The sequence below is a fragment of the Ceratotherium simum genome, chromosome 21, assembly GCF_057802395.1.
Source record: "Ceratotherium simum simum isolate JZ-2026a chromosome 21, ASM5780239v1, whole genome shotgun sequence".
Classification (NCBI taxonomy): domain Eukaryota; kingdom Metazoa; phylum Chordata; class Mammalia; order Perissodactyla; family Rhinocerotidae; genus Ceratotherium; species Ceratotherium simum.
Window position 1 is genome coordinate 19,555,776 of NC_141920.1, and position 25,775 is coordinate 19,581,550.

The 25,775-nt window shown below is 38.0% G+C and overlaps 1 protein-coding gene across 1 annotated transcript in view; it reads right to left on the reverse strand.

The window, feature by feature from the left end:
- Positions 1-25,775, reverse strand: part of TOP1 (DNA topoisomerase I) — an 87,085-nt gene that overhangs the window by 33,347 nt on the left and 27,963 nt on the right. Inside the window, exons 5-10 of the mRNA XM_004430397.3 lie at positions 23,368-23,470; positions 11,257-11,380; positions 10,019-10,074; positions 7,186-7,281; positions 6,074-6,149; positions 2,752-2,858 (exon numbers count right to left, since the gene is read on the reverse strand). Of these exons, the coding sequence (XP_004430454.2) occupies positions 2,752-2,858; positions 6,074-6,149; positions 7,186-7,281; positions 10,019-10,074; positions 11,257-11,380; positions 23,368-23,470 (562 nt within the window). The remainder of the gene's footprint in view (positions 1-2,751; positions 2,859-6,073; positions 6,150-7,185; positions 7,282-10,018; positions 10,075-11,256; positions 11,381-23,367; positions 23,471-25,775) is intronic.

Sequence of the window (25,775 nt, forward strand, 5' to 3'; positions counted from 1 at the left end):
ATCACTTATAACATTGTTTCTATGGGAAAATGTGATACAGTAAAGAAACACAGAAGGAGCTGGACCCATTTTCCCATCTGCACAATTACCAAAGAGAGGGAAATAAGAATCAAAGCTTGTTTGTTTTTGGCAGGATGAACAGGTCTGCAGACTGGGGGGAAGCAAAAGATTTGCTTATTTGCCAAGCTAGTAAAGTGTGTAATTCTTTTAGTGGGATACCAAGAGGAATAGTGAAAATAAGAGTGTCTACCATTTAAGTTCCCTGACTAGGCTATGAGTGCCAGTCACTGAGGACTGGACCACTGACCTCAGAGAATAACAGGTAGCCTATAGTTACAGAAGGAAAGGGCAAGCCATCAGTTAAGAGGCTAATCATTCCTGTTCTCTACCTACAGTGTACAATCAAGCACTGTGTTTAAGAATGCAAAAAATTTAATAATCAGACTTGAGAAAAGCATGCATTGGAGGCTGTAGCAAAGATTGCTTACCCCTCAGCCAACCATCTTCAATGAAATACTAACTAGGCCCACTTAAACCCAAACAAGAATAAAAATCAAAGGTCATGGCCTCTCAGAATTAATGTGTGGCAACACTGACAAGGATTTCAACCAGAGAAGCAAAATTAGGCTATTAGACCTTTCAAGGGTACCTAACTCCGCACACACAAGGCTGGACCAGGATAAGAGTACACCTGCTTCAAGGCCCAACAAGAGCCAAGGCTTGAAAGGAAGGGGAAAGACAGCAGGGAGCTACTGATGACAAGGAAATGAACTTGTTCATTCAACAAACACTTAATGAGCACCCACCACAGAACCCTGAGAGACATAACAGACTGATGAATTACTAACTCACCATTCTCACAACTCCCAATAATAACCCCTGATTTATACAATCACTTCCTTTTATCGTAAAAAATCACTTTATTAAAGGTCATAAAAACGTTTCAATATTCTGTCACTGAAAACCTTTGATTAGCTTCAAAGAAAAAAAATGAAATAAAAATGAGAAAAATATGGGGGCCGGCCCGGTGGCGCAGCAGTTAAGTGCGTGCACTCTGCTTCGGCAGCCTGAGGGTTTGCAGGTTTGGATCCCTGGCACGCGCTGACGCACCGCATGTCAAGCCATGCTGTGGCAGCATCCCATGTAAAGCAGAGGAAGATAGGCACAGATGCTAATTAGCCTAAGGCCAATCTTCCTCCACAAAAAGAGGAGGATTGGCATTGGATGTTAGCTCAGGGCTGATCTTCCTCACAAAAAACAAAATAAAAAAAAAAATGAGAAAAATAAAAACACATGTTCGATTGTTTTTTGACTCTGACCTCTGGAAAGGCCCACGATTCTTCTGTTCTGTGATTTTCCTTTTAACCCCACATATGTTCATACCAACAATTCTGATCACACAGCTGTGCTGAACTTTTCTGCCACTGCAGCTCTGCTCCTCTCAGCCACCTCCTTGGTCACTGATCTTTCCCCTTTCCTCAGAGGTGCTGGGGACACTACTGTTCTCAATTATAAAAGCCACAGGGTAGATGTATACAAATAGGTCTGGAAGTCTACACACCAAACCATGAACAGTGGTTACCTCAAAGCTGGAAAGGAAAATGGGAATGAGAGAAAGAGGTAAAGAGGACTGTCATTTTTTTCTAACACAGATACCTCTGGATCATTTTCATTTTTTCAACACAAATACAAATCATGTATTACTGGTGTAGTAAATAACACAAAGTTTCAAGAAAAATCGGTATTAAAAAAAATACACGTTTATTTCAAAATTCTAAACACCAAAATTTATTAAGTAGAAAATAAAAATTTCTCACCTAAACACATTTCTCAAAATTAACCTCTGTTATTGCTCAACTGTCCTCCATAAAGACTGTCTGAATCTTCACTCCCTCAGTGAAGATGAAGGCCTGTTTTCTCATATTCACAGCCCTAGATATTTTGATACTTATTAATCTTTCCCAATCTGAGAGACATTAAACAAAAAGGTATAACAGTTAAAAATAGGGAGATCTGGGTAAACAGGTTTTCATTTATTATTTTTCTTTGCATCTTTGATTACTTGTGAGGTTCACCATATTTTAAGATGTTTACTAATCATTTATTTGCTCTAATGAATTGCCTGTTCCTCACTTTTCTATCAGACTGTTCCTTTCGTTATTTGTTTTAAAAGACTTTTTTTCATAATAGGAACCTTACCCCTTTGTACTGCAAATATTTTCCCTTAAGATTTTTTTAAAAAATGGCATGAGTTTGTTTGCCATATAGATTTTAATTTTGATGTATCAAATTTATAAATATTTTCCTTATGGCTCTGGTTATATGTCTTGCTTTAAAGGGTCTTCACTATTCTACAATTATGAAAATATTCACTCAGGTTTTCTTATGGAAGTTTTTTTTTTAATAAATAGGCAGTTTTCCCAACATGATTTATTTATTAATCCATCTTTTCCCTATCATTTTAAATGCAATTTTCGTTATATGCATAATTCCCATATATACATAGGTCTACTTCTACAGTTCATTCTGTTCAATAGGGTGGGACCTAGTTTTGAGATCCCATAGGTTGAGAGCTAGTTAATGCTTTTCACTAGGACCTGTACAACTTATTTAATGTTATTTGAGAGATTCTTATAAGTACTTCCCTCCTTCCCCAAATATCAGGCTATTAATTTTAATAACTCAATACTCTTGCTTAATTAGGTTGTGGAATAAAAGAGTTGACATTTTAACTCAGTGCTGAGATGTTACCATTTCCACTTCTGCTCCTCTTCTTTTTTCGGCTTCTTTTTCTTGCTATCTGGCTCAGGAACTTTTTTATCTTTATCTTTATTCTTGGGTTTTTTCAATTTACCATCCTACAAAGAAACATGGTGAGAAAGGACTTAAATAAGGACCAATCACATTTCTAGAAGTAGTTTTGGGGGGCCATTAGGAAGAAAAACTGGAATCACAGAATATTAGAACTGGGGAGGTTCTTAGATCCAATCCTCTCAATTTATCAGATGAATAAAAATTTACTAGTACTTTTCTCTAGAGCAGTATTTCCCAAAACTCCCTGATAAATGATTGATTGATTACCTGAGAAAGTAATTAAAAACACTCATTCTGCAGGGGAAGAACCTGGGAAACTGTATTCTTTTAGGCTCAGGGGAGTTTGGGAAAGCACTACTATAGAGAGTAACCCCAGTGTACTATCCTCACTTACTTTTAAATCAACTCATCTTTAACCCTCTTTAATACCATCAAATAATGCATATAGGAGGGTTTGTATTAGATATTTAATATACAATTTGAAAGGAAATTCCTAACCAAATCTAGTGGTATACCTTCTATCACTGATGTTTGCATACACAAAGTCACAAAGCAGTAAGCAAGTATTTGGAAGGTCCTATAATGATTACCAATTCCTAAGGTGCTATTTCTTTATGGCTCTTCTTTGAACGGTGACCCTGGATGAGCTGTCACAGTGGCACAGAAAAGGAGCATCAAACATAAACAAGTACAATTCACCAAAATAGGAGATAAACCTCAAAACATACACACATCCAGACAAAAATGTGCTATTCAACAGGTGGCGGTCCCACTCAATAGAAACTAAATTCTTTTGAAGAATATTTTCCTTTGTCCTAACTATTCAAGATAATTCAATAAGTTTTATATAGCTATGAAAGGTGGTTTTGAGTCATCTTAATCAATTACAGAATGGAAGAGCTTGAAAGAACTTTATAGACAGTTTGATTTAACCTCTTCCAGTTATAATCAAGGGAACTCTGAAACAGAGGTCTTGTCTCTTGCTCAACGTCATATAGCTACTATTGACCATGATGTGAGCCCAAGTTTACCAGAAAAATAACAGAATGTGACTCATGGGAATGACTGGACTAGATAAACATTCTAGGACTACATGATAGAACAGCAATCAAGATAAACTCAGGGTCTTTAAGCAAACGACCTTTAGGGTAGAAGAAAGAGGAAAGACTACAATACCACACATATTTAAATATAGGAATGGAGAATATACATGTGTAACTATGTTTGGGAGGAGAAAGTACTAGAGGATCACATTCAGCTAATGTTTACTATTTAGGCTGAAACGCACCACAGGAAAGGGAAATGTTTTTCAGTTAAGACATTCTCTGAACAGCTTCTGAACAGGCATGCAGATGGTCCCATCAGGAAACTACTGGCTACATTATACGTTTTCAAGACTCAAAATGGGATAATCAGTCACTGAGAGACTTCAGAACAATTCCCAGAAATTAAAAAAACCATAGCCAGCAAGTAAGATTTAATGACCGATCCTGCCATCTGGGGTCCCTGCCACAATAAGACTGTATTAATTCAGTCTTCCAGCTTGCGTTTTTTTCACCCCTGGTAAGGAGAGGGTTGCTAAACGTAACAATAAAAAAATGAAATCAACTGTTCTTTTTTCCAAATGGTTTAACAGTTATTACTAACCTCTTCCAAACTCAGAAAGAAGGTATTATTTTATATAAATGCAACCTAAGCATAAAGGTGATACAGAAAACATAAAGAGCTAAAGTCTTACATTTCTTTATTGACTAGTCTATAGATAATTGACATGAAAGTGGAGTGACTGATTACCATAATCACTACTCAATATTTCAATCTCAATTTCTTGAGTTGGCTCTCATAAACTTGAACTTTTGCCAAGAATAGGCTAGTTGTCAGAAAAACTACTAACTCCAGGACCTGAACATCTCTCTATGGCTCACCTACTCATTAATATTCTTAATAGGACTTCATTAAAGACCCTTCTTCTCCCTTCTTGTGCAGTTAAAGGATAAGCAAAGTCCCACAGGAGGCAGGATAACGTGATAGCTAGTGTGCTGGCTCTGGAATCAGACTGCATGGGATCAAATCCCAGCTTTACTACTTAGTAGCTGTGTGACCTAAGGCAAATGATTCAACCTCTCTATACCTAAGTTCCTCCATCTATAAAATGGAGATAATAGCAGCAATATTTCTTGCTAAGGGATGTTGTAAGGATTAAATAAAAAGCATATAAAGCATGAAGAATAGTGCCTGGCACACAGTAAGCACCTATTAATTTTAATTACTAATATTATTCTTACAACTGCTACAACAGATTACGCTCTTAAGACTCACTGCCCCTTACTATCACTATCTTTACTGCTGATGCTTCAAGCTATTGACTTTACACTTGTGAATCCATTTTGCCCAAGACAGTGGCTAACTTCAAACACAGCATAAGAGCTAAGAACTCACTCAACTCCTTCTTCTGTTAGGGGACTGCAAGATTAAGATCTCTGTGAATTTCTGACATCTTCTTTTTGAATTATTTGCTAATAATTCTTTAGTATAAGAAATAGAAAGTATCAAAAGAAGGAGCCATATTATTGTATTTTAAATCTACCACAAGCATCAAATAGAACCCTTAGAAAAGTACTTGAATTGAACTGAGATTTAAAGAAAGGTTATAAGCCAGGAGAAAAAAGGGAGGAAGAACATGTGTATTCCAGACAGAGGGAAAAGCATGTGCTACATAAAGCTCTGAAGCACAAAAGAATCAGGTGTGGAAAAGAAACAAAGAAGGTCAGTGTGGCTGGAACAAGGTAAATTAGAGAAGAGGCACAAAATGCAGGGGCCAGATTGGGAGGAGTTGTGGTAAAGTGCTTGGATTTCATCCTATGTCCAATGGGTCCCCCCTAAATGACTTTATATAGGGACACTTACCCAAAGTGAGTGACAAGTAAGCTTTGTTAGATATAAGAGAGCACTAAAAAACATTCTTAGGGGAAACTCTTCTGGGTTCTAAGTCAAAATATGATTTCTTGTTAACATTTCCTCTGTATGTATGAAGACAGCGTAGTTTCTCCAAGAACGTCAGATGGCAGCATAGCTATGGGTAGACACCCAGGAAGGCTAAGAGAGATCTTAAAGCCAATATACGTGTAAGAGTTTTTCCCAGTGTTTCTTCTACAGCAGACCAATAAATTCCTAAAACTCAACTGCCTTCATTAGTTGTTTTATGGAAAACTCCCTATTTCAAACTCAAGCCCCAAAGGGCCTAAGTCTCTTTACTAACCTCTTCTTCTTCTGGTTTTCGTTTCTTCTCCTTCTTGATATCTTCTGTTTTAATTTTCTTAGGTTTATAATCCGCACTAGAAAGGGGAACATAAATTCGCAGTTAACACAATTGTGACTCAGTAGTTCTCACCAATAGGATTAGGACTTCCAAACTCCTCTTGGACGCCTCCAAGGCAGGCATGGCTGCTATTCTCAGCTGGGCATTCTATAGTCAAGAATAGGAATGGAGAAAGTAAAGAAGGTCAGACCAAGGACCAATAGTTATATAACTATAACTAGACCAATAGTTATAGCCCTATGTAGGACAAAACAAACAACTTTAGACTACATGCAGGCCTGGAAGGGAAGTGGAGTAGAGAGATATATACAGAAATAAACACCACTAGAAGATGGAAATCTGGGAACAAAATGCACAGCGCAACAATGGCTACCACAAAGTAATAACTGGCTGGAAAGGCGAGGAAAGAAATTCTATATGAATTCTGAATGAATACAAATGAGTTCACAAAGTATTTCCCTCCTCCATTTCTACCCACTTTCTACTGTAAATCCTTTGTAGATTCCTGGAGCATAATAAGCTATACAAGACTGATAATAATGAACAGAATTTAAGCTCACTGATTGAATCTGAGAAAGAGGCACATATAAGCCTCAAAAAACTGTCTTAAGTAAGAGCAATTTTATTACCTCTATACACCGAAACTTCACTTAGAATGTATTGACAGGCACAGATCCTAGGAGAAACTGCCTTAACAGTGAAAACTTATCTGTGGTAGGCGATGATAAACAAAGTAACTTAAATAACTTAAGTATTCTTCATGAATTCTGTATTACTTGAAATTTCTACAATAAATATGCATTACCTTTTTAATAAGAAAAATGTAAATATATATTTTCCATTTAAGCCTCAGGTACACTACTTATTTGCTTAGCAAACCCTGCTTTTCATAATTCAAAGAGAAGTCAGTTGCCCAGTCCATTAATCACAAATCCCAAAGGAGTAAAAGGCAATTAATGCAGTTTTTCAGTCTATTGTAGAGACAGGCATCACATTTATCTTTAAACAACTCCTTTTTGTTTTCAAAAATCAAAGTAATAAGAAATACTCACTCATCCTCATCTCGAGGTCTCTTTAATGGTTTTATATCCTCTTTAGGAGGGGCAAAATAGCCATCATCTTCAGGTTCATCTTTAATTCGTGGTGGACTAAAGAGAAAAAATTGCGAGTTAATGAGTTTTGGAACATCTACATTATGTTAGGCAATCCAAAGTAGGGATAAATGATCTCACTGAGAAGCAACTAATATAAGGGTAACAACATACATTTGCATCTGTTATAAAGGTTTTACACGAGCACTTTTTTTAACTTAATTTTCACCACAACCCTGTGAAGTAGGTATAGTATTGTTCTCACTTTACAGATGAACAGGCAATAATAGCAAGGCTTGGGATCAGGACTCCTTATTCTAAGTCAGTATTCTTTCTCACTACATCTTAGCTGCCTTTGCCAGCATGACCCAAACCACAACAGGAACAAACTCAAATTGTTTCCTCATCTTACATGGGGGATCTACTATGTATCTGACCCCACGAATGATCTGAACTGATTATTCTAGTGCTCCAAAAGCTAAAATACAGCTTTTACAAGGAAAGGAATAAAAATTTATTTCCCATACTTGGTACCTTAAAGTTCCAAGGGAAAATAACCTTAGTTACATGGAAAAATAACCGAGCTGACATTACAACAAAAGAAGGGCACATGCTAAATGAGAAGCCCAGAACAAAATGAAGTCATTTTAACCCAAATCTATTCATTGTCCAACTTCCTCCTTTGGACAACCCAGAAGAGCGCCTTGCCTTTTTTTTTGTTAAGATTTTGCCTTCTGAATATAAAAAGATGATTCTGTTAGACAACTATCTTGAATAAAAAAGAGGAAGGAACAAGTGAAAAACCACAAGACCAGCAATCACCATAGCCTTGAGATGTTCCCTGGCCTGGCACATCTTGTCAGAACCTCACTGCTCACAGCCAGAAGCACCTACAGAGCTAACTAACTCAGTACAGGGAATGGCCTCCCAACACGAAGCCACTCATCTCTAAGGGGTCCAAGGGATAAGCATCCAGATTCAGTTGGCAAGGAAAGTCAGGATATTCATGGGGTTTCAATGCCGCCACCTCCTACCCCCCAAGCATACTGGATCCCCGTGCTTGCAACAGAATTTGAATGTTTGAAGAGATCAGCTTTCCTTCCTTATTTCTGGACACTCCCCAAATGCCAACCTCTATACCTGTAGTTGTTTTCCCCCCACCATGGAAATCACTGACATCGCCCTAAGGGTCCAAAATCTCCAAAAGCTTTGCACCAGAAGGAAAGAAACACTGTCATTTACCCAACTAGTTAAGTAAATGCTAGATCCTAGTATTGTCATGGGTGAAGTTAAAAACACGTGGGAAGGGTTATTAGGCCTGAAGGAAGAATTTCTAAAACAATTTACCAGAAAACTGTGTTTCATCCAGTAAAGCATCTGGATTCTGTACAAAGACACATATCCAAACTAGCAAGCAGTCCAGCAAAGTGAATATAGAGACCACTGCCTCGAAGGGTGTGTTTCTAATCTTCTAACCCAGAAAGTCTGAAACTGAACCCAGGCCTACACACCAAGTCCAGACAGTCTATTCATATCTTATTATTAGTTTAATAAAAGTCCTAGGTGGTCTCTGGACAGAAAACAGTCACTCTGTGCTCAGTCACTTTATCTAAGAAATCAAAACGCCTAGGGTAGCCTACAGCTCTGATGCTTCTTGAATTTTATTATTCTGCATTCCTAGAATAGTTACAAAACATGCCCAAAGAGGGCACTTGCTTCTCCTAGTCTAAGGGATCCAGAGTACATGGAACGATTTTCAAAAATGTTCTCAAGGGCCAGTCCCAGTGGCCTAATGGTTAAGTTTGGCGCACTCTGCTTCGGCAGCCCTGGTTCGGTTTCTGGGTGCGGACCTACACCACTAGTCTGTCCGTGGCCGTGCTGCGACAGTGGCTCATATACAAGATTGGCAAAGGACGTTAGCTCAGGGGGAATCTTCCTCAGCAAAAAAAAAAAAAAAAAAATTCTCAAACGAAACTGCAAGTTCAAAGTTTCAAGGAAGCAAAATTCTCAAAACACTCTGTCCCAGTCAATAATGCAAACATTTCCAACAACTCCTAGTAAATCAATTCTGTCATTCAGTGGAGTGAGAAAACATGATCATAACTTCTAGTTTTTTGAAACTAAAGGGAACCTTCAGGCTTACTTTAGGGAGTTCAGGCTGATGAGGCAAACAATCAAAATGGCAAAAGTAGTAAAAGAAAAGTGACCTCTAGATGGTGTGCATTTTCCTCTCCTTCAAGAAAAGAGATCACGTATTTCTACTCAAATCTACACCTATCCCTAAAATGTAGATCAAGTAAGCTTCTATATATGAGCCTCAGAATATTACTGAGGAAGAATTCAGAGTAGGGGTTTTTCAGGCAACTCTGTAATTACCACTGACTGAGAATGGAGTTTCTTTTTGGGGTGATGAAAATATTCTGAAATTAGATGGTGGGTAGTAGAGAGGTTGTATAACCTTGTGAATACATTAAAACCCAATAAACCGTATACTTTAAAAGGGTGAATTTTATGGTAGGTAAATTGTATCTCAAATTTAAAAAATTTCTTCCTGTCAACCTTCTTCACTCAAAATAGCCTTCTGGAAAATGTGCTGGTCAGTCTCACTATGTTAGGGTGTCTAGAAATGCTTAAGTTGGCTTAGACCAAGTTGTCTCACTGCCGACTTCCCTGGAAACCTGGAGGTGGCCAGGTCAGTGTGTTTTAGGTAAGTTCAAACAACACAACGACATGGGCAGCTGGCCTGCTGGGCACCCCTAGAGAAAGAGAAGCCAAGATAGCAGAGGAGTCTTACCTAGAGAAGCCATTTTCCTTTTCCTTCTTTATTTTTGCATCCCCAGAGGCTCTAACCTAAAAAGTAAAATAACAGTAACTGATTAGTACCTTGAAAGGACTAAATTTAAAGAAGCCTCTCTCTTATTTGAGAATATTTGGCCTCAACTCTTGGGGCATCCTGATCCCAGACTGACTCTTCTTATTAGCAAAACTGAACAGATGAATTAAAGGTCTTGACATTTTTCTAAGACTCCTTTTTTTTACAATTCTTCAGGGTGAACTGTCCAATTTATTGAGAAATGTTTCCCTTCAAAATGGTGGCTTTTTACCTTTAAATAATGGCAGGTCCCCCTCCCTCAATAAATATACTCTACCTCTCAAGGATTTGCCCTTGGCAGTGCAGAGAGGAAATAAAAAACAAAACAAAAAGGAATAGTCTGTTTCCTGCCTTTTCTGATTTAACCCAAGTATATTCAACATTCTCCCTCCTTCAACTGCCCAGACACTCTAGGTCTTTCAAAAATCTTCACACAAAGGGAAACACACATACACACACATACACTACAAATATACACAGAGTATCTCTGGAAGAATACAAAAAATAGTATAGTGGCCGCCTCCAGAAAGGGAAAGATGGAGGACAATGAGCCAGGGTGAAAGGGAGATGTATTTTTCACTATGTTCCCTATTTCATATTGTCTGACTTTACCAAGTACCAACATTACTTTTTCAGAAATTAAAATAAAAAGAGTTTTTTTAAGTCTATGCACAGTACTACTCATTTGCAGCCAGATAAGCCTAGCCACTTTGAGAAGACTCGTACTGGTTATGCTAGAACCAAAAGACACCAAGGGCACCAGCATCAATAAATTTTTACTCAGGAAGAAGCTTCATTCAACAGAGGACCAGTATGGCATCAGGCCTTCTCCTAAAAACAGAATAAATTTTCTCCATCAAAGAAAACTGACATTTCCAGAAACCCTACATTCTCAATTTATCCATTTGCCATACAAAGTAAAATAAAGATCTATTTTTTTGGATAGATTTGGTACTTTGAAATACGGTGGTAAAGGACTTTGGTTTTCATAGTTTAAGACTACAGTTGGTGGCTCTAAAGTTTCCTGACAGGGACCTTTTCACTCAAAGACCAAGAGATCTTACTATGCAATGAAGGTACTTTCATTACCTGCTTTTAAAGGTAAACAAATGAAAAGTACATCCCATATCTCTTCCTTCCCCACTGGGTAATTCAGTTACCTTTTCCTCCTTTCGTTTTTCCTTGTCTCTGTCTTTGTGTTTGTCTTTATGCTTTTCTGAACTTCCATCTTTGTGTTTGGTTTTCTCCTTCTCTTTGTGTTTTTTTTCAGAATCTTTATGTTCACTGTGAAAAATAAGACACAAAGAGTTAGCTCATAGTAGGGACCACAAGGGTTCATTTCACAAGATCAACTCACAAGATACCCTAAGATAACACGAACCATGGAAACTTAACAATGCTTTAAATAAACAGTCCTGACAGAAGGTTCAAGTAGAGGCTCTAAGCTACATCTGACTTTATCTTGATGTTTTTATTTTTTCGAAGGAGGAAAGAACCAAATAGAGAAACATAGTCATTATAAACATAGCAGGACATTTTTTTAAGTGATTAAGAATATACAGCAAGCCCACTGTACTTCCACAACATTCTACCAGCAAAAAACTATAATGAAAGCTCTGACTTAAGCATTCACATCTGATGTGAGGGGGTAAATTAAACAATTCACCAAAAATGCATTTGGTGGCTCTGTGCCAGGCTAGAGAAGTATCACACACATAGCCAAGCCAGGGCTTTGTGCAGTGAACAGCGTAACACAGTAGATGTTTCCTGCTCACTTTAACTAGCAGAAGCTAGTCACTTCTAGACGGGGCTTATAAGTCCTGCTTGGTCCTTTCTCACAATAAAAAAAGACCCATCAAATAGAAAAGGCATGTCCTGAGCTAAACATTTAAAAGCCTTGCTTTTAAAGGGGTTTGTGGACATACTGGTAGCAGTGTAAAAAGGCACGGCTACTCTGGAAAACAAAATGTTACATTACAAAGCAAGAGCCATTAAAATGTTCATACCCTGGGATCCAGCTCCTGGAAATTTCTCTTTGGGAAATAACATTACATAAAGATATTCGATTTGATGCTTCTCATAACAAAAAAATAAATAAAAACAAAAAACCATCAAGAAACTAGATACAACCTTAGTGAGTAACAAGACGAGGAAACTATAATATATCAAATTATGTAGCTTTTATGCTATAATCTGTGAGTCCTACAAATATACATGGAAAAAGTTTATGACACAAATGGAAAAAAGGACTATATAAAATGAGTGCAACTATATAAAAACATGCATGTGGACAAAGACTAAAGAGGCAATAAGCAAAAATTACAAGCTATAGTTTAAGGTGGCAGAACATTGGATGACAGTTTTCTACAGTGCACCGGGCAGGCGGTTTAGGAACCTTGCTCACTATACCGAACCAATACATTCCACAAGTAAACAAAAGGGAGCTTGAATTCAACTGCTGTCAATTGGGGGTACACCTCAGATACAGGACAGCTGACAGAAACTCCAGCTGACAGGGACAGTCAGACCTACAGGCAGCATCAGCTCTTGCCTTTTCCACCATAGACTGTATTTCCCATCTTCACATTTAGTACCTTCAGCCCAGAAGAAATAGATTTTACCAGCAAGGAGCTCATTAGACTATGTCCATCCCATGAAGTTTGTTCTAATGGCTACATCAAAGACCAAAAAGGGAGAAACAAATGATGGCAACCAGTTAGTTGAGAGCCATAGAACCTGGATCAGGAGAGCTGTCACATACATCTCTGTGCACAAAACAAGCCCCAACTTGAGATAGGAGGTCGGGTAGTAAATAAGCAGAAACTCTATGAAATCTAGCCAGGAGGGCAAGGGGACTAGGAGAAACAGGACTACAGGTTTAGGGAAGATCCAGGAACTGTCATAGATGGGAAAAAAGCAACACCCACTTTTCCTTGTTTATATACTCCTCCCTCTATATTGCACTCATTAGGTTGTTATTTACATGTGCCACAAATTGAAATAACAAGTGTCTATATGAGCAAACTTTTCTTTTTAACTCATGAGGACTGAGCCTAGTTCCAGTATGTTTGGAGGTACATGGTGACCAAGTTTTCCCACCATGCTTTTTATTCTTAGAATCATTATCGTGTCACTCTCTACTCATCGTGTTCTCATAATCTGTTTTTACCGAAATGCAATGTTTTATCAAAAAATTCATCCTTTACTTTGTACAAAAATGGCTCCCAATTGCATTAACACTCTTACTTTCAGTTCTCATTAATTTATCCAGCTTTAGAATGACTCGTGAAATATCAAAGTTTCCAAGATTGCAACTGATTCCTCAGGAATTTACACATATGAAATCACAGGCACATGATTTTGATATTACCAGCAAAATGTTTGAGCTTACTATTCCATTATACAAGCATTGCAGTTTTTGTTTTTTTTTTAACATTAACTATAAAAGGAATTAAACCATTAAACCATTAATTCCCTTTATAGTTATCTATACAAGTTTTTGCCTAAAAGCAAAAAATTTAGATCAATTACATCCATAATATTGATGGATGATTATCCTTTTCCCTCCCAAAGTAAGGAAAAAAAAACCCACTTTCTAAGCAATCATTGTGCTTGGTGTTTTCACATACATTACTTCATTGAATCCTCACAACACTCCTGTGAAGTAGGTTTTATTATCCCCTTAAACTGATTTAAAAGCAGAGGAGCTAATGGTTCAGTCTTATTCAAAGTTACAATGTGAGAAGTGAAGCTGGGATTTAAACTCAGTATTTCCATTGCCAAGTTCAGAGTACCTTCCACTAAATCAATATCATTACAGTTCCATGAAATTGATAGCTACCACTTAAGGTAAACTGGTGTTAGAGACAAATGCATGGCCAGTCTGAGATTTGATATATAAGCTCAAAACTTTATTTTACCATCAAGTAGAAACCTTCTAGAATAGAGATCTTGGATATTTGAAATGATAAAACCTTTGGGATACTTGCTTATCATTTTGTCTTGCCATGAAACTATAAATGGCTGATTCAGGAATCTAAGTTTAAGAACGCTTTATCTTCCTTTACGTTCTACCTTCCCCTCTTGTTCTCTTTCTCAATGAAAGCAATTCTTAGAATATTAGTCTCTTTCACTAGAAAACTGGCTTTCTGGCCTTTTGGCAATCACAGCACGGGCACATAGCCCTCCAGTTTTCAGCTTTGCTGTTCATTATCACACCAAACAGAGATCAGACGAAAAAAGTCAACAAATGACAAGGCAATGAGACAGAACCCAGGCCACCCCAGGAAAGTGAAAAAGGTCATTGATACTTCCTGTGCCTGCTAATCAGAGAAAAATCTATTCAGGAAACTCAAAGTTCCTGCTAGAGTAGTAACTCCTTTGTAGGTCATAATCACAAAGACCAGAATGACATGAAACTATCAAGTTGACTTTCCAAAAGAAACTCACTCTCCTCTATTTCCAACTGTTTAGATATAAGAGAGCAGGGTTGGATTTTTATACTAAGTGATCTCAGGTGATTCTGGGTTAAGGCCATCTTGTGGTACAAGGCATTCCATTGGGGACTGTTAGAAACTTGGATTTATGGAGGCCTGATAGGCCTCTGAACACAATGCTAACATCATATCTACTTGTCAGGTTCTGTTCCTGTCCTGCCTCCAGAAATAGAGAGCAGAGTACCAAGAGTCCTACCACCCCCATCCATAAGCCCCACACTGGCAGGAGTGCTGGCAAAGAGCAAGCCCCAGTGTCAGTCTTTTCTAGGAATCTACCTGAAATAAGTAGCAAATGCACCTGGGGGACAAAGTCCTGTGATAAAGAAGCATGTCTAAGGCTGTGCCATGGAAGTTAAAAGCAGGATTTGGCCAATAGTAGAAAAGAGAGCCAATCTGGGATCAGTTAAGCTGACTCATCATCATTCAAGATTTCCTAACATGTACCTTTTTCCAAAAGGCTTAAAACTAGTTTGACCTTCATGGTGGCTTAAGGAGTAGCACCTTTTCCACTGATAGTGAGATGATGGAAATTCTGACCAATGCATAAGAGGAGTTCATTTGTTGACTGCCTGTTTTAAGAGATGTTACCCTTGTCTTTATACTGATCCTGCTATTTTCACAACAGATATAATATGTCAAAGTTACAAAATGGGCTTTAAATACAACTGAAGGCTATAACACTGGCCAGTTCAGAGGCTGTAGAACAGATGATTGAGATACTGAAGACATTTCAATGGGGCTAAATAAGAAAAATAAACCAGAAGAAAGGCTTAATACTGACCACTATAGTAAGGAACCCAGAGATCTGGAGAACGAATACATGTTAAGAATGAGTTTAGTGTGGGATACACTGAAGGCCAAAATACAGATGGTAGCTAGCATTCCTAGAATCTCTGTAATGGTCACACTTTTGGATGAAATATGAATTTCATCATCAGGAACACTGAGAAAGAAAACACCCAATTATTGGCTACGCACAGAAGCTGACTCCTTGGCTCAGGGCTCATGTTTGTCTGGGGATAAGATCCACTACACCAGCAGAGCTTGGACAAGCAAAATTCAGTGCCAAAGAGAACAAATGGAAAGATTCAATGCCGCACCACTCCAGAGTGTTCATGCCTGTCTTATGCTTCAATTAGCTACATTCCACTAAGGAAAAAAAGTAACCTACACTATTTTTAAAGTGCTGATGGCGAAACCTTTGATCTCTGACTTGTTGGAGCCGAGCAGACAACAGGGAAGGCTGACCAGAGTTCCTCTAAGGCACTTAGCAGAAGGGTGGGAGAAAGGGTGGAAGTAGGGGGATGGCAGTAGGAAGCCAGGAAAGAAAAGTATTTTCCTTCTGCCCCAGGAAGGCATTTGCTGCCCCTGTAAAAAAAAAAAAAAAAAAAAAAAGGAAAAAAGAAAAAAAAAACAACCTGTGTCTGATATTTTGGGAAGCTAGGATGTTGGATATGGGAAACAATTTAAATCTGTTAAAGAAAACAAAAACAACGGTCTGTCCTCTATTACCAATAAAAATATCTAACAGATACTTGAACAGCACTAAGTGCCAGGCACTCTTCTAAGCAATTTAGCCACCATGACAAAACTCTGAGATAAATACCAGTACCTCCATTTTACAGATGTGGAAACTGAGACAGAAAAGTTAAGTAACTCACCCACAAAAACACATCTAATGAGAGATAACTAGGATTTAAACTCAGGTGGTCTGGCTCTGAAGTCATACACTTGACCACTCTGTTACATTACTTCCAAAACAAAGCAAAAATGACACAATAATGGGGTAAAAGGAGCCTCTTTATCTTCTGAGAATAGTACTTAGCTAAATGGCTAAAGGAACAAACACATCCCAGTTACCTGCCCATTCCTCAAGGCAGCAGACTCCTGAGGTTGCACCCAATGGAACCACAGCAGATTCCTATGGGAGAGCCTAGAGAGGTTCAAAGCTGTAGAAGGAGGAAATCCATGGCCCCTTCAGGAAAAGCAGACAATTAAAGCTTAAATAATGTTTGTTAAATAAAAAATTCTAGGTAAATTCAAAAGTTTACTCTGGGAAAAGAACGCAGTAGCCAGTTTCTGAAAGGCTCTAAGAAGTGAAGATTTCTTAATGCTCACCACCATTATAGGTTACTAAACAAAATCACAAGAATTATCGAAACTTTGAGTTGAATGGAGTCTTAGAAATTATTTAATCCCTTGTTTGCAGGCCAGAGATGATAAAGGGATGTGCCCAAAGATACGAAGCCAATACATATTCTGAACTCCCATTTCTCCCCTAAGTTCCTTATCTCTATTAATAGGGTAAACAGCCACCCAGTTATCCAAGCTAGGAAGCTTTTTTCTTATTTAGACCCCTTCTGCCATAATGGCTAAGTCTTATATCTCCCTTTCTCAACTATTTTCAATGGCTTCTTGCTCCCTTCAGAATCAAGACCCAACTTTGTGAAATAGCATTTAATAGTTATGTCTCAAGCCACTTTTTTTGGCCTCATTTTCTATCCCATCCTCTGTTAACCCAGGCATCTACCTAACTGGATTCTTCCCAGAGCAAAACACATTACAATGCTTCCACGTGTTGCTTATGCTTTTCTCCTTGTCTGGAATACCCCTCTTTCTAGCCATCACCTTCCCTTGTCAAGATCTTACCATCTTTCAATGGCTAGCTCAAATGTCCTTTCCACCATGAAATCTTTAAAAAAATGATTATAGTTCATTATAATAGGGCTAGATATAATTGAAAACTAGGGCTCCAAATTAGATGTTATCAATAACTAACTACTAAATTAGATTCAACTACCAAAACTGACAGCTCCAATTTATCTGAATGATGTTCTACTAGGCTTTGTAGTAATCATCACCACCATCATCACACCACCATCATCATCACCTCAATTATTTAGTATGTTACAGTTTCCAAACAGCCGTCATCTTCATAATTGCACTGAATTCTCCCCAAAGAACTTGAAAGCTTGACCAGGCCAGTATTGCTATCAACACTTGACCAAAACGGAAAATGAACCCAAAAGTTAAGCAGCTTGGATTAGGGCACACAGCTAGTAAATGACAGAACCTGGCCACCTGACTTCTATTTTAGTGTGCTTTTCACCACATCACATTGACTCCCATGTGAATGGTGGTGGCACTCAAGTTCCTCATTTCTAAACTACCCAACCTTCTATCTACCTATGTTTTGTGCATTTCCCCCAGAAAGGTTGACACAGGGATGGGCTTCAGCAAAGAGCTCACAGAAAAAGGAGTAAACACATCTTTTAAATTTGATTACTTTCAGAAAAATTTCCCCTAATCTGAGAATGAGTTGCTTAATTCCAGTGCATTTTCCTAAGATTGTACATTGTCTCAGTTCTAATTCAGGTAGGATTTGGAACTGAAGGGAAAGCAGAAACCAAAAGCATCCTTATTCTCAGACGTTCCTCACACTGACTGTATAGATTAGCATTGCCAACACGGCTGGAAAAGCACTTCCCTTACTATTTCACAGCAGTGCTTTTCTGTCTTCCCTGGCTTTCCACAAATTTGTCACTCCAGATTGAGTGCCAGGTTTAAAACTGGCAAGAATGCACATAGCCAAAAACTAGCAGGAGGAATCTTGTTTTTCACATGACAGTCCTTTATTTTCTAAAATCAGCCCCTCCTCCACAATTGCTTTTAATAATGTTGTTTATATAAGAGGTCTAGTATTAAAGATAATTTATGACTAAGAATGCAACCTTTCAAGAGAAGTATCTGATGAGACCCAACAAATCGAATGGTTCCTTAGCATCTAGTAAGAATACTCTTTTTGTTTCTTTTGAGAGGATTTATGTATTTTTTAAAAGGACCTGAAGTTCTAAATATTAATGCTAATAGAAGCAGTGTCAGAGATAAATTTAGTTTTTTTATTTATTTATTTTTTTCCCCCCAAAGCCCCAGCAGATTGTTGTACGTCACAGCTGCACATCCCTCCAGCCGCTGCATGTGGGACGCGGCCCCAGCACGGCCGGAGAAGCCGCGCGTCAGTGTGCGCCCGGGACCCGAACCTGGGCCGCCAGCAGCGGAGCGCGCGCACTTAACCGCTAAGCCACGGGGCCGGCCCTGGTGTCAGAGATAAATAACAGAAGAAATTATTTTTAATTTGACTTTGGTATAAACTCTTCCTGTGATGTTAGAGACCAAACAGGAGATAGTCAGGGATAGGGCTTTCATAGGGAAAGAATTTCATGAGACTAATACTTCTACTGCCAAAAACTTCAGGGATTTGGGGCCCAAAGAAAGAGGCAGTGCCTGAAACGATCTGGCATTTTAAAACCTGAGCTGCCTACCACATGCATATGAGAAAAAGAGGTGCTTATATTTAACCAAAGATAGTTTATAGTTTAGCTACACAACTAACCTTTCTTAGGGAGGGAGTTTTTTTTTTTTCTGGAAGGAATAATGTAATGAGAGGAAAACATACTAGGACTCAGAAGCCCTGGTCTCTCCTCCTCGCTCTGCTACCACATTGCCATGTGACTTTGGGCATGTCACCTCAGACTCCTGTCCACAGGAAAATATAAGATGGAATGATCTTTAATACTCTCTCCCTTATTTTGCACCTTGAGGGAGAACAACAAAGAAGAAAGCATTATGAATAAGATGGGATCTCCTGAGGGGTAGGTCGACATCCCACTGTCTCACTAGAAAACGTGGTTTCCCATTCTCTGACACTGCAAGTATGCATATATGTTACTATGCAAGAGAAAGATGCCTCCTGGATTTAGGTCCTAAGTGCAGCCTAATGAGAAATGATTGATGCTAATAACTAGCAGAGAAGAAGGAACACAGAAATACATTAGTGTAAAATTTGTTTCCTTATAATAGATAGCCACCAAGTTAGGCAGGATTGATTAGCAAAGTGTTGGAATCAAGTGAAGCATTTTGGAATAGAACATGCTAAATCTTAATTATTCTGGGCTTCAGAGGTGATTAAACAATCCTCAAGGTTTCCCTAATCTGCTACAGAAGAAAAATGAAAAAGCCCAAAATTACTAGAAAGATCAGAAGTCACTTAAAAAGGAACACGACATAAAATACATATTTTACTGGAATATAAGCAATACACTTGCTTTGTTGCAAAGAGGTATTGTGTCACTAGAGGTCAAAACAGGAAGTATTTAAAAGTCTGCTTACTACACATCATCTGGTTAAACTGTCTTAAACTTACATGTGAATTAGAGATCCAGGGCTAGATTTAGTCATGGTCAACGGAAACTCAGGCCAGGTTTTTCCAATGCCTCTGGGCAAACAGGCTATTATTTTCTTAAGTATTTTGATTAGAAATGAAGAAAATATTAAAAGGCACAAAACTGCATATAACAAACTCCTGATTTTGCCTATGCTATAATCTTGGAAAAGTAAGCTTTCGATAGAGGTACAAAATATCATCTCCTCACATTTGTAGAGCAGTTCACAAAGCACTTTTGTATTTATTGACTCCCATGGGTTCCCTCTGAAGCATGTGTTAATGAGGAAACTGAGTTGAGGAAGGTTAGGTAACCTAGTCAAGATCACAGGAGACCTAAGTAGATGGACCAGGACATGGCCTTCTCCTAGATAGAGGTGATGAAGCTTTTTGGACTTTTCAAGAAAAATGACACCAAAATAAAATCTTATATTTTTAAAAAGGAGATTTTGGTAAAACTGGGCAGGGTCAAACTTATGTCCCAAAGCCTTTTATGCCACTTCTACCTAATCTTCTCTCCCACCACATTTGCAAATTATGGTTGGTGAAGTAAGACATGCCAGAGAAGAAGAAATCAACTTGTAAAAGCTTATGTTTTAAATATTCTATCTTTTTAAAGTTTTTTGGACAGATTTCTGGGTAACAAAAGATAGCATTTCTTCATCTGATCTATAAGCATTTTCCTCAGATGATAAAGTTCTTCATAGTCAAAGATTATCTCATATTTTTTTGGCACTTCACATCAACTAGCACATCATAAACATGGCAAGCAGGATAAAAATACCTGTTTGATGTAATTCGGCAATTCTACTCCTAAGTATATACCCCAAAGAATTGAAAGCAGGAACTCAAACTTGTACACCCATGTTCATAACAGCATTATTCACAATAGCCAAAAAGTGGAAACAACCCAAGTATCCATCAACAGATGAATGGATTTTTTAAAATGTGATACAGATGTACAATGGAATGTTATGCAGCCATAAAAAGGAATGGAATTTTGATATGCAACACCATGATGAACCTTGAAAACAAGGGAAATAAGCCAGACAAAAAGGACAAATATTTTATGATCCCACTTATATGAGCTACCAAGAATAGGCAAATTCATAGAGATAGAAAGTCGAATAGAAGTTGCTAAGGGATAGGGGGAAAGGGAGAATGGGAGGTATTGCTTAGTGAGTTCAGAGATTATTTGAGATGATGAAAAAGTTCCGGAGATGTATACTGGTGATGGTTGTACAATACTGGGAATGTACTTAATGCCACTTCAAAACAGTAAACTTTATGTTATGTGTATTTCACAAAAAACACACGAAAAACTCTTTGAAAAATGGGATAGCCAAATGGAACTATCCTATAGAATATTGAGAATATGTGAAAAGAAGAGAGAAGGTGGAAACTGAGGTACCCACAGGTTATCTACTCATTGATGCAATAAATATATACCAATAAGTGCCTCCTATCTGCCAGGTACTATACTAAGCTTTGAGGATGTAAAATGAATACAACAGACCTCAACTCTGCTCCCAGGGACCTTAAGAGTATAGGAGGGCATACAGAAAAGTAAAGAGACAATTACAACACCAGCACAACTTGGTAATTACTATGATAGGGATATTTATTCAAAGTGTCAGAGAGTACAAAGAAGTGGCACTTAATATGAGGGGGTAGGCAGAAAGGATACCTAGAGGGAGTAAAGTCTAAGCTGCAACCAAAAGAATGATATTAAGAGGGCAATAGAGTATTGCAGAACCAGTAATAGCACATTTTAAGACTTAGAAGTAGCAGAAAACATGCTGTGTTTGAGGAACTGAAAAGAAGTCCAGCAAGACTGAATATGGAATGTGAGAGAACGGTAAAAAGCAAGAGAGGGAGCAGAGGAAGAGAGCCAAAGACTATTAGAGAATCACTATGCACCTTAGAAAGAGGAAATGAAAAAGGTGGCCAGAAAGGTAGAAAAAGATAGAGACATGAAAGCCAAGGAAAGTCAGTTTTAAGAAGGAGGGCTGGGCCCAGAATATGGTGCATCATGACAAATATTCCATGTGTATTCTGCTGAGTGTACATGTCAATTAAGCAAGTTGGCTGATGATGTTCAAGTCTTCTACATCCTTAATGATTTTCTGTTTATACTATCAATTGGGAAAAAGGTAGTAAAATCTGACTATAATTATGAATTGTCTATGTCTCTTTGCAGTTCTATCAGTTTTTACTTCACGTATTTTGAGGTTCTGATATTAGTATATAAACATTTATAGTTATGTCCTCCTGGTTAATTGGTCTCATCATTATGAAATGAACTTCTTTATTCCTGGCAATATTCTTTGCACTCAAATCTACTTTGGTAGATATTAGTATGAGCTGGACAACTATAACTTGAAGATGCATGTGAACTGAGACTAGATGCAACCACTGAGATTAAATTCACTAGAGTAATGAAAATGGAAACTAGATGATCAAGTGTTAAGAAATGAATGAGTGGTAGGGAGAAAAGACCACAGGAGTGGTAGATGATTTGTGAAGAAACGTCCCCACTAGAAAAAATTCATCTAGTTATTTTAATGATTCATAAAGACTTATTCATAAAAAGAATTCATTAGAAATATTTTTTGAATTTTAATGATTCATAAAAAGAAGAGAGTTAGAAAGCAATTCTCACTTTAACTTGTCTACAGACAATAAGCTAAGCTAACGAAGTAGTTCCAAGAGACTCTAGGCTGGAGGCATTTGTCCAATAAATGATTGATCTTTACATTCCCTTCTAACAAAACCTGGGCCACTATGGGAATACCATATGGCTTTCTCACCAACAACTGCCTTTACTCAAAATGGAAGCATAAGTCATCATTTTCAGTAAGTGGTCCTATATCCAAAGATAACCTAAGTCTTTGGGCTTAACCATTCACTTCCTACACCAAAAAACGGGAGCAAAACAAACAAGAAAACATCTTTCTGAGGCTTGGACCCCAGAGGGCAGCACTATTGAGCATTATTGGTTGTGATTGGCTTTTGCAAGAGCTGAACCCCCCTGATAACCTGATGAAAGCTGGGAACGCTCTCTCCAGGAAAATCTCATATACCCAATCTTCTGCATATGATTTCAGGGGCTCACAGACCATGGAAGCCCAAGTTAAGAATTTTTAACTTATACCTTTTAAAGTACAGAAAGAAGAAGAAGAAAAAAATATATCAAGCCTCCAATCCAGTCACCTTTTGTCTAGGCAAGCAGAGTCTGGACACTTGGTTAAATACTATCATTTGTTACAATGAATCTACAGCTGTCTTAGGTAAAAATACTATTTTTAATGAGGTATATATTGAAAGAAAATTCACCATACTTGCTTTGTACATCCTGATCTGAAGAATGGCATTCCCAGTAAGGCCTGAATTATCAAGGCCACCCTCTTAGTAACTCTGGAGTCAAATACAGTCTCTGCTTACTTCACTATCCATGCTGTTTACCTGTGGCTCAAGTTAAGGCCTATTCCAGGTGAGCAAAGTCACAGCCACCCACTGCTGAATGACGAGGGACTTGCTGGTTCAACCCTTACCTGTTGCTATGCTTGGACTTTTCTCGGTCCTTCTCCTTGTCTTTCTTGTGCTCTTTGTGCCGGTGTTCTCGATCTTTGTGTTTATCTTTGTGTTTATGAGAATCTGCAACCATAAGAGATAAGTCAGTTAAGAGGAGTCATGAGCTATCTCCTGCCCATCTACCTTGACAAGCTGGTCAAGAAGCACAATGACAGGATTCAAATGGCATGGTAGCCATAATAGCACATTCCATTGGAAGGAAAGATTTCACAAAGTAGCCCAGAAAAGTCATCCCATTACCCTGCCTCTAAAACAAGGCGTGTTACAAACATGCAGGAGGAGGGGAGCCAGTTGTACTGTAAAAGGAAGCAACAGTTTGGCATTCTTTTCCCTGGATCTGGTACTATTAAGACTAAGTCACAAATGATACCAAGGGATAAATCTTGAACACTGACTCTCAAAATCAGATGGTTATCTATGTAACTTCTAGAAAATCCAAACCTCGAGATACCTGTTTTTAAATCAACTTTAATGAAGTATAATTTGTATACAGTAAAATAAACACATTTCAAAGACACAGTGTGATAAGTCTCACAAACATATGCACAAGTGTAATCCTCACCAAAATAAAAATTTAGAACAATTCCATCACCCCAGAAAGTTTCCCTTGTGCCCATTCCCAGACAATCCCCATCTTCTGCCCCAGCCCGAAGCAACCACTGATCTGCCAGCACTATGGATTAGATTTGGCTAGAGTTCTAAAGTTTCATATGAATGTGATCATATAGGATTTACTCTTGGTGTCTGACCTCTTTCACTCAGCATAATATTGTTGACATTCATCCATGTTGCTGGATATACCAGTAGTTGGTTAGATCCACTGTATGGATATACTGCAATTTATTTATCTATTCACCTATTGATGGACATTTGAGTTGTTTCCAGGCGTTGGTTATTATGAACGAATCTGCTATGAACATTCATATACAAGTTTCGTGTATACATGTTTTCATTTCTCTTGGGTACATAATTAGTAGTGAAATTACTGGGTCATATGGTAAGTGTATGTTAATTATATAGGAAACTGCCACACTGTATTCCAAAGTGGCTGTATGATTATACATTCCCACCAACAATACATTAGAGTTCCAACTGCCACACATTCTCACCAACACCTAGTATTATCAGTCGTTAATTTCAGCCACTCTAGCAGGTGTGTAGTAGTATTTCACTGTGGTTTTAAGCCAGTTTCCTTATTAAATGATGAGCACCTTTTCATGTGCTTACTGGCCACTCATATGTACCTTCTTTGGTGAAGTATCTCTCCGAATCTTCACCATTTTAAAAATATTTGTTTGTCTTTTTATTACTGAGTTGTAAGAGTTCTTTATACATTCTGGATTACAATTTTTTGGTTAGATATATATATTATGAATTTTTCTTTCTAGGAGTTTTATAGAGGTAAGGGACAGGATACATTTTTAAATCCATAAAGATGTCCAGTTGTTCTAGCATCATTTTTTTAAAAGACAGCCCTTCCCCAGTGAATTGCCTTAACTTCTTTACTGAAAATGAAGTGACCATATAATTGCAGGTCTATTTCTGGACTCGACTCTATCCTTACACGAACACACACTATCTTGAGTACTATAGCTTTACAGTAAGTTTTCTTCTTCATAGTAAATTTTGAAATCAGGTAATAAAGTACTTTAGCTTTGTTCTTTTTCAAAATTGTTTTAGCCATTCAATGTCTTCTGCATTTCCATATAAGTTTTAGATTCAGTTTGTCAATTTCTTAAAAAAAAAGCCAGCTAGGAGTTTGTGTTCACAGGACAATTTGGGGAGAAGTGACATCAAAACGTTGTGTCTTTGATCCATGAATGTGGTATCTCTCTACGATTATTTAGGTTAGTGACGCTCAAATTTTAGTGTGTATCAGAATTAACCCCAGGGGGCCTATTAAATATGCAGTGCACTGGGGTAAGGTCACCCCAATGTTGAATATGAATGAATTGTAAGTTTATGTATCCAACACGTGTAGTGGCTTTAAAACATGACCAACAGATTCTTTGATAACTTCTCCTTTCAAGAGGTGTGGCCTAATTGCCTTTTCCTTGAATACTGGCTGGACTTAGTGCCTCACTCCAAAAAACAGGATAAAATAGAAATGTCAGTATATGACTTCTGATACCTGGATCTTTCTCCTTGCTCTAGGAGAAACCAGCTGCCATGCTGTCAGGACACTCAGGCAGGCCCATGTGGTGAGGAACTGAAACTTCCTGACAACAGCCAGGTGAGTGAACCATCTTGGAAGTAGGTCCTCTAGTGTCAGTTAAACCTTCTAATGACTGCAATCTCATGACAGGCCCTGAGCCAAAATGACCCAGCTAAGCTGCTCCTGGATTCCTGGCTCACAGAAACTGTGTGA